At 42.5% G+C, this 9728-nt stretch overlaps 1 protein-coding gene across 1 annotated transcript; it reads right to left on the bottom strand.

Moving 5' to 3' along the window:
- Window positions 1–4900: 4900 nt before the first annotated feature.
- LOC101781283 (DNA (cytosine-5)-methyltransferase DRM1A) lies at window positions 4901–6314 on the bottom strand. The gene is given in 6 exon segments (XM_022827892.1): window positions 4901–5476; window positions 5675–5833; window positions 5931–5962; window positions 5965–5973; window positions 6072–6202; window positions 6301–6314. Coding segments are annotated over 6 exon segments (351 nt in total). The 3' UTR covers window positions 4901–5470.
- Window positions 6315–9728: the final 3414 nt, after the last annotated feature.

Below are 9728 nucleotides of genomic sequence, written 5' to 3'. Positions count from 1 at the left end.
TCATGGGATTTAAGCTCAAACACGAAGAACAAAAAATCCCCAAAAATGGCTCCAAAAATACCGAAAAAGAAAAACGAGAGAAACAAAGGATTTAGCCATGGATTTGAATCACAAATTCAACTAAATCATGAGGACAACATCTCTAAAAGATGAGGACTAGCCTCCTCCCTTCATCCACCCACTAGAAGGAAGAAATCAAGAGAAAAGAGCAATTACCCTCTCACCTCCCTCTCTCCTTTCTCTCTCTAAGCACTTGGCTAGCCTCTAGGCTAATGAATTAGGGTTTTTTCAAGAGGTCCTGAAACAACCAGCCATCCACCCATATATATAGTCCATGGCAGATGACTAAACTATCGCTAGAGCTACAACTAAGATAACCGCCCACGCAGGAGAATTTTGGTCCAGATTTTTATCAGCGCATCGGACGGACACGCCACCTTCACTACTTTGCTTTGCCTTGATGCAAGTTTCGCGATGATGCCATGTGCCCTCCTTCTCAAAGCTCTGGTCGCACCAGGCTTGCCCCTGGTTTTGAGGCCCAAACCGGGAAATCTGTCTGCGCGGTGGTTTTGAGGCCCAAACCATCAAAACCGTCCATCTCTTCTTGGTCGCCGCGCGACCTCCTCGATGTTGACGCGTGTCTGGCCTCTGCCATGCCTCCTACTCAACTCGACCAACGCCATCTCCATCCCGTCATGTTCTCTTCCCCTTCCGTGCACCATGTTGACCACCCATGACTCCGGCCGGACTCCTCGGGTCCATCAGTCCAAGCCAACTCGCATTCATCCTTCACCGCCAATTGGTCCTTTGACATGAACCTTTTGCTTGAACTTCATCGCACGTTGTCGGCCGCCATGTCGCATCCTACACCTGCACATCACAAGCCAAGAGCAACATCAATCCAACACAACGTTGTCAATCACTCATTGTCCAAGGGTGACCACCATTGGTCCTCAACAATAAAAAGAATGACAAAAAAAAGAATGAAACACATGGTACAAATTGTTACAATAAGGGACTAAAAATTTATTTACATCGAATTGCGCATCATTTACAACCATCATCAAATATTTTTAAAAATTTTATGCACAATTATTACAAAAAATGACTACAAAAATGAATGACTAATAGTTATACATTTTGCAACAATAAATGACTACAAAAAGAATGAAACACTTACACAATTTTTTACATTTCTAATATTTTATGCACATTTCTATAATTTATTGAACTATTTGATGAATTTCTAATATACATGACAACAAAAATATTTACAACGAAATGTAGTTGCTCACTATCATCAAATTTCATGGAAATTTATAGAAGTATCACAGTAATTTTTACTTTTTTTAGACATTTCTAACAGTTAACACGATACAATAAACATGGCATAATCAATGTTGTACAATTTACAATTAATATGCCTTTCCAAGAATTTTTCTATATTTTCTAGCTATTTCAAAAAATTTCTATAATTTCTAGCTAATTCAAGAATTTTCCTACAATTTCTAGCTATTTTCATATACCGCGGACTTACGTCAGTAGAGAAGACGCGAAGCCTGCGGCCGACTGTGCGGTACGGGTAAGGGGGAGAGGGCGGCATCATCGTCGGGGCAGGGGAGGCCGGCAGCGAGGTGGAGGGGGAGCACAAGGAGGGCTGGCGGTGCGGCGGATGGGCCTGGGGGCGCGAGTCATCAGGGGAGGAGGTCGGTGAGGAATGCCGACGGTGGAGTGGCTATGGAGGTGGTCGGGCGTTGTCGTCGGGGAGAGGCGGAGGGCTGGCGTGACAGCTGGAGCGCATGGGGCACGCGGCACCGGACGGGGGTGGTGCAACAGTGGTGGAGGGTGTAGGGGCAGCGCCGGTCGACAGCGGGCACGCGCGGAGTGGTTCAGGGAGGATGCCGCCAGGAAAGAGGAGAGGGCCGCCGGCGGAGAGTAGTAGGGCCAGTGGCCGGACGGGCGGCAGCGACAAAGCACGTCAGGGCGTCGGTTGGGGGAGGCGCGGCGTCGTCAGGGAGAGGCGCGTCGGTGGCGGCGCGCGATGATGATGCGGGGGCGGGGGCATGGAGGATCCGGAGAGGGTCGGCGGCATCGTCGATCGCAAAGTTTAGCTAAGTGGAGGAATACGGTGGGTTTTTATCCCCCGACCTTTTAGTACCGGTGCTAGCTAGCATCCCATACTAAAGGCCTTTAGTAGCGGGTGCTGGCTAGCACCGGTACTAAAGGCCACCCCTTTAGTACTGGGCCTAGCCACTACCCGGTACTAAAGGGGGGTAGAGCGTGCCAAAGCGAAATTGCTCCCCTTTAGTACTAAATAACTTTGTAGCCCACTGTTTTGGCTTCCCGCCTAAACATCTTTTTATTTTTATTTCTTTTACAATTGCTATTGTATTAATTTATTGCGTAGTAAATCAAATAACATTCACAAAAATTGCAAAAACAATTTGCTATCTTGATGTTGATTAGATATACACTATAAAAATATTAGATGCATTTCAATATCAAATATAGTAAAATTATTAATTTTCACTTAGTAATAGGTTATAATGGTCATAATACTTATGTTAACTTTAAAATTCAAAAAAATAGATATGTTGATGTTTACCATGACTTAATCATGTACTTGTTTAATTGTACGTAAATTTATTGTTTAATATTTATTGGTGCTACAAAAAATCAAAATATTTAATATTTTAACCATGCAAAAATCAGTTCTTGTTTAATAGGGTGAGATTTTTGCAAATAGTATTGTTAATAAACCTAAAGAATATGTGACATATAATTACAATGCATTATTACATTAATTTATTCCTTTGTTGATCATCAGAAAACACAACATAATGGTTCTATACATTACACGTCATAATCTAGCAGAAGGTTAATAACCTTCCTCTTGATGAACATCCCTTGATTGTGATCGCGGCGTAAGTATGGAGCATCCTCTTTGGCTAACAGGATGGTTGGGTCAACATCGACTAAAAATGGAGAAAGATAATCGAATTGATCATAATCTTCTGAAATATCAGTCTTGTCCTCAACTCCAATGATTTTTCTTTTCCTTGGAAGAACTATGTGGCGCTTTGGCTGGTCATCTGACTTATTAGCACCCTTCTTTATTGGTTTGCTTGATATGTCCTTCACATAGAAAACTTGAGTCACATCATTGGCTAGGACGAATGGTTTATCTCTGTATCCAATCATGTTGAGGTCCACTATTGTCATCACATAGTTATCTATCGTTACGCCTCCTCCAGTAAGTTTCACCCGTTGCCAACGAAACAGAGGGATTTTCAAAGGTCCATAGTCCCGTTCCCATATCTCCTCAATCGCACCATAGTATCTATCTTTTTTTTCCATCATTGTCTATTGCATCTATACGGACACCACTATTTTGGTTTGTGCTCTTTTGGTCTTGGACTCTCATGTAAAATGTGCACCCATTTACCTCATATCCTTGGAATGTCGATATTAAGATATATGGACCTCTAGCCAACCATGCTAGTTGTTCTTCAATCATGTCATCACCCATCAGTCCTCGCCGCAACCAAGAGGTGAAAGTGTCAATGTGATGACGTGTAATCCAGGTCTCAGTCTTTCCTTGGTTTGAGGACCGTATAATAGCCTTGTGCTCCTCCATGTATGGAGCCACCTGGGATGATTGTTGCAAGGCCATGAAATGTTCTTTACGCCATGTACTCTCATCGATGTCCATCCGAGTTTTCCTCCCTAGTGCGCCCTTTCCCTTGAGTCTCCCCTTATGACATAATACAGGAACTCCAATCGAACCTAGGTCACCAATAAAGTCAACAAAAAACTCAATAACATCCTCTGTTGCATATTCCTTTGCGATGCTTCTTTCTGGATGGGCACGATTACGAACATACTTCTTCAGAACTGGCATAAACCTCTCGGAAGGGAACATATTGTGTAGAAATACAAGACCAAGAACAAAACTCTCTTCAACAAGGTGGACTAGAAGGTGGGTCATGATATTAAAGAAGGAAGGTGGAAAGACCATCTCAAAGCTGACAAGGCATTGCACCACATCATTCGGCAACTTTAGTAGATTGTTTGGATGGATTGCCTTTTGAGAAATCATGTTGAGGAATGCACATAGCTTCACAATTGTCATTCTCCCATTCTCTACAAGACAAGGTTTTACCCCTAATGCAACAGCCTAAAAGTGTTGCAATATACTAAAAATGGTTGTGAAATATAAAATTGCAATGGAAAATTTTTATTAGCAGGCGTTGCCATAGTAATCGTGGGGAAAAGTTTGCCCAACGACTCATTTTGGTGTTGCAATAGGTTTTCCCCTATTGCAACACAAAGGAGTGTTGTTGCAACCATCATGGGTGACTATTGCAACACACCTGGTGTTGCTAGAAATACCTATTGCCACATACCCAAAGTGTGGCAATAGGTGCACTAGCAACGATATTTGGTGTTGCAATAGACCTTATTGCCACGCATCAATAGCATTGCAATAGATGGACCCTCTATTGCCACGCTATCTCGGTGGTTGCTATAGGTGGAACCCTCTATTGCCACGATAAATATTTGGTTGCTAGAGGTAGTCTCTCTATTGCCACACTAAACATTATGGTTGCTATAGGTGCATCCTTATATTGCCACGGTAAATGTTTGGTTGCTAGAGGTTGCTCTCTATTGCAACGATCGATACTGGTTGCTATTGTTGGACCCTCTATTTCCACGCTAACTATTGTGCTACTACAGTTTGAAGACTATTGCCACGCCCACAATTCCATTGGTATGATGTTTTTTGCAACACCGTTTGTTTGTTGCTGTATCATATATTGCAATGCCAAATTATTTTATCGATAGTACATATTGCAACGCTTTGTTTGCTTCAAACAATAATTGCATGTTGAACAATATATGATGAAAGAAGCATTTAGACATCCATTAATCCAAAACATGCTTTGTCCGTACAAATCATTAATGAAACCATCCAATGTCAAACTTAGTCGATAACACACGCACAACTATTGAAACACATAAGGTATCCGAATCACACTAGCTAATTTGAACACATGAAAATGGAATAAGCTATGTCTAGCACTGTAGCAAAGGTTGGCTTGACATTGACCGTCCATCATTTGTGTGCTCCACTCAAACTCTATATTGCTCCTGAAAAAATCACTAACATTGGTATATGCATCAGGTAAACTGAAATTGTATTATTTTAGCAACAACAGCATGGACTGAACCATTTTGAAGGTAAGCAATTTGGAATCATAAATTAAAGACTAATGGGTTTGAAATTTGCTGATGCATTCAAAGTAAAATTATCCATCAAATGACTAAATAGAAGCTATGTAAATAGAATGTCATTACGAGTTTCTTACAAAATCCAGGTTTCTAGTTTCATGGGAACATGTCGTTTTGCCAATTTGCCTAAACGAACACAATTCTCCCAAGGCAAATAACCAACCAGATTAGATTACAGCTACACCTGTTTGAAAACAAAAGAACAGGAGCAAGTAAAAGTAAGGAACCTTATGGTTTTGAGGTAAGTAGTCTATTTACTGGATTATAACATGAAACCAGTTTATGCAGAAGAATTTATGTTTTGAGTTAAAGTAGATGCATGACATGTTTCTCAAAAGGAAAAGTAAATGCATATAGTCACCAAGGGGGAGCATGAAAATACCTCATCACCAGATTCGTCAATGGTCGGACCCCTGTTTCGCTCACCAGCATCCTCATCATCCCAGTTTTCTAAAATATCATCAGCATCACTATCCTCAGCAGCTTGAGGGAAATAGCCAGAAGCAGAACCGTTATCCACAGAGGGATCATTTCCTATTTCCTGCATTTCACATCACTTGTAAATACAAATCCTCTTTCATGCCATGCAATAAGGTCATCAAAGAATAACTAATAAAAGCAAGCGTGTTGATGAATACCTGGTAGGTTAGAAGAAGTTCAACCAATGACTACCATTATCCCCTGAAAGCAAAAGCAGCAGTCAGATAAGAGTGTATGTAAAATCACCAATAAGGCAATAACCCAAATAAATGGGAAGAAATGGGTTATTAGGTAACTACCGTTATCCTTCATGGCCTTCAGAACCATCTCCTCCAGGAAACCCATATCCACATATGTGCTTCTGGAGATTATCTGCTGAGAAGCCAATCTCATCGAGCAAAACATGGTAGTGGGTGGGTCTTGAGGTACCCTATAAGAGCAACACATGAAGTCAAGTTATTCAGGTTAATAAACTAACACGACTGACAAGCACGCACCAAAATCCAAAACTATGCTAGGAGAACTTACAATTGGTCCAGCATGAGCACACATGTAAAAATCATACTGCCTTGGATGAACAATACCAGAGTCTACGACAGTCCCTGATGCAAAGCAGAAGTGCCAGTTGCTCAAGCTGTTTAAGTGGCAAGTACCTTTAGCAATATTAAGTGGGACAGGGGAGCTTACCAGGTGGAACGTTGTCTGGCGAATCAGCTTGGAAGAGTTTTGTGTGGTGATTCTTTTGAGCAATGATCACTGTGAACTTCGGAAGATCCCCCTGTCCCATACTCTGATAAGCCTGTATTGTCGAGCTCTTGTTAGAAAAGGATGCCAGAAAGCCAAGGAATTCCTAGGTAAACTAAATGTCACCTTTATGATTTGATTAAGCTCAATATTCAGTATTTGGCTAAATTGAGACTCGCTCACACCATCCCTGCATACGTAGACCATAAGAATAAGAACTCATCAATACTGTGGACACAGAAAATTCATGGCAGAAACACTGGAAAATTCACAACACCACAGTGAGGCACTCTTCCACGAAAAATAAAGACAAAGGAACATATATTATCTAATTAACCATCATTGTATGAAATTACTTAAAAATTTAACAGTGAGTTAATCAAACATGACAACTTCAATCCTCCCAAAAATCAAAGAACATCAACTGAGTATTCAGAGACCATTCTTACAGGAAAAACAATATGGATACTTGTGATGCATTTCACGCAAAGTGAACTCAATCCTGGACTATTCATCCTTTAACAAAGACAGAGGAGCTCACATTTAAATAAAAAATGCAGCGGATTGGGAGAAGGCAGTTAGCAGCGGTAGGTAGGGTAGCATAGATACCTGACGAAGGTGATGTGGACTCGAGGCTACGGTGGACGGCGGAGCAGTCGAGGCAGAGGAAGATGCCGTAGGTGACGGAGGCCCACGTTCTTGGCGTTGCAGTCGAAGCACATCTGGCATCATGGGGGTGAGGGGACGCGGGTGGTGGTGGTGACCTTGACCTTGTTGCCATCGTCGTCGAAGCGGTACTCGATGACCTTCTTGAGGCCGTTCTCATCGGGCCCGACAACGACGCGGGGAGGGAGGAGGAAGTCGAGGTTGCCACCATCGTCCTCCTCGAGCTCCCCCCACCGAATAGTCCTCCTCGACCCCATCGAGGAGTACCCGTCCCCGCCCAGCCGCCGCGCCATCCCGCGAGGGAACCCAAGGCGGGAGGCCGCCGCGACGACGGTCAGGCGCAGCAGCGACTGCTCCGGGAGGCCGGGCCGGCGGCAGCGGGGGCCGGAGGGAGGGGAGGGGGTGCCGGCGGGAGACGGAGGGAGGGGAGGGGGCGGCTGCACCTCCTCATCCGCGGGAGAGGTCGATGGCGCGGAGGGATCTGAGGAGGGAGGCGCAGTCGGTTTGGCTGATGGAGGAGGAGTCGTGTCCGCCTCGGCAGTCGGTGGAGGGAGGAGATGAGGGCGTAGCGGTCGGCAGAGGAGGAGGAGATGGGAGCGTGGTGGCGGCTGAGGAGGTACGGTCTGTGGTGGAGAAAACGGCCTGTGGTGGATGAGATTGCAGAGACGATGACATTCGGGGCGTGGGTGCAGGATGAGATTACCAAGACACCATACAAAATATGGGGAATTTTTGGAGGAGGATGGTTAGTAGCATCAATTGACTGTGTGAAATTTTTGGGCTGGCGCCATTTGACTGAAGAAGGAGGCCGGGAGCGGGGGCAGCGCGTGAAAAGCTTATGTGAAGCAACTTTTTTTAAAATAAGAAATTAAGGTACCTTTGTGAAACAACTGGTACATAAACTATATTAAATACGATGAATACATTTTTCAAATGTAATAGGAAACACATAAGTTGTCATGTAGGAGTCTGAATAATTTCTGAGTAGATTTTGTATTTTCTATCATTTAATTGACTTTTTATGTCTTTATTGAAAGTAATCCTAAGTTGAACTACGTGTCCCTCCAATAAAATTCGAAAAATTGCACAAAAATATTTTTTAGATTCATATGTTCCATTACAGACCATATATTGGAGATGAAGAAAAATTATGTTGTCTTCTAGAGACAATTCAGAATTTATTGAATAAACTACATATAAGTTGCCTCATAGAAGTTTCAATAAATTTCTAACTCATTTACTATTTTCAACAGTTTAAATGATTTTTTGTAGGTTTATTGAAAGTAATTACAATTTGAATTATATGTACGTTGTTCACAAAATGGATAGACCTCTCATATTGTTTCATACAACTCAAGTCAAACTTTGAGATTTGAATACCTCGTAATATGTTCGAACTCGTACGCACCACAAAATTGGACACTGTAACACTTGGTGTTTTGATAATCAAAGATGACAAAGAAAGGTTAAGAGTGAATTGTGGAGAAAAGGAAAGAAATTGACTGGAAGTCAAATTCAAGTTGAATTTGACCAAAATTTGAATTTTGGAATTCAAATTTAGAAAAATTTAGCAAAAATATGAAATGGAGGCCTGAGAGTGTTTGGAACTTCAGGGATTAAAATTGGAGACTAATCCTAGGCCTAAACCCCTCAAGAAAAGCAATCGAAAAACAAAAATCAGGTAAGCACTATTCATTATCTAAATATAGGAATTTTAGAAAAACAATGCGAGTATCCAACTTGGAAATTGATTTCTGCCAAACTTTCCAATTAAGTGGACAAAGGCAACTACACAGCAATGAAGTATGATCTTTGGACAAGTATAATAGGGTGTTGTTGATTAGGAATAGTGAAGGAATCAAATTCAAATTGAGGCTCAAAGTCAGCACTCTGGCAATATTGGCTTAACAGCTGAAACTGCATTTTTCTCTAAGTCTGAAACAGCAGTAAGTGGCTATGTTTGGAGCAAGATTTAGAGAAATGTAGTGCAAGAGGTATAGGTGTTTATGAGCAAAATGGGATCCCTGTTAGTTGTAGAGTACGAATGGTTAGTGTTTGGGCTATGTGGACTGAGTTTAAGCCACTGAAAACGAATCAAAAGAAGGGCAAATGGCCATGAACAGGGCCTGTCGAACTGAATCAGAAGTTTAGAGCATTTTAGTTTGCCCGAGAGAAGAATTTGAAATTGGCAACCTTGGGATGTTTATCTCGGGTGGAAGTTTAAATATAAATCAAAGAGCTCAAGTTTATCTCCAACTTTGCTTAAGAGACTTGTGGACCGTCGGATTAAAAATCGGCCGTGGGGAAAGTCTGAACTTTCGGATGAAAGAAAGAAAGGGGGAGGAGAAAAACAGAGCGGCAGAAATGTGTCACCGCCGGCAGCTCGCCCATCAGCCAGCTCAACGCCTAAGGCCACCTCCTCACCACGCAAGCCTACGACTAGGCCACGGTGTCGTTCATGCGCACGGTGAAAACTTCATATATTTACTCCTCCCACCGCCGCGCTCATCTGTTTCATCGCGCCGCCATTTTTACCGCACCAAGCA

Source organism: Setaria italica, chromosome VII (assembly GCF_000263155.2).
Source record: "Setaria italica strain Yugu1 chromosome VII, Setaria_italica_v2.0, whole genome shotgun sequence".
Classification (NCBI taxonomy): Eukaryota; Viridiplantae; Streptophyta; class Magnoliopsida; order Poales; family Poaceae; genus Setaria; species Setaria italica.
This window is presented reverse-complemented; position numbering and strand designations above follow the sequence as displayed.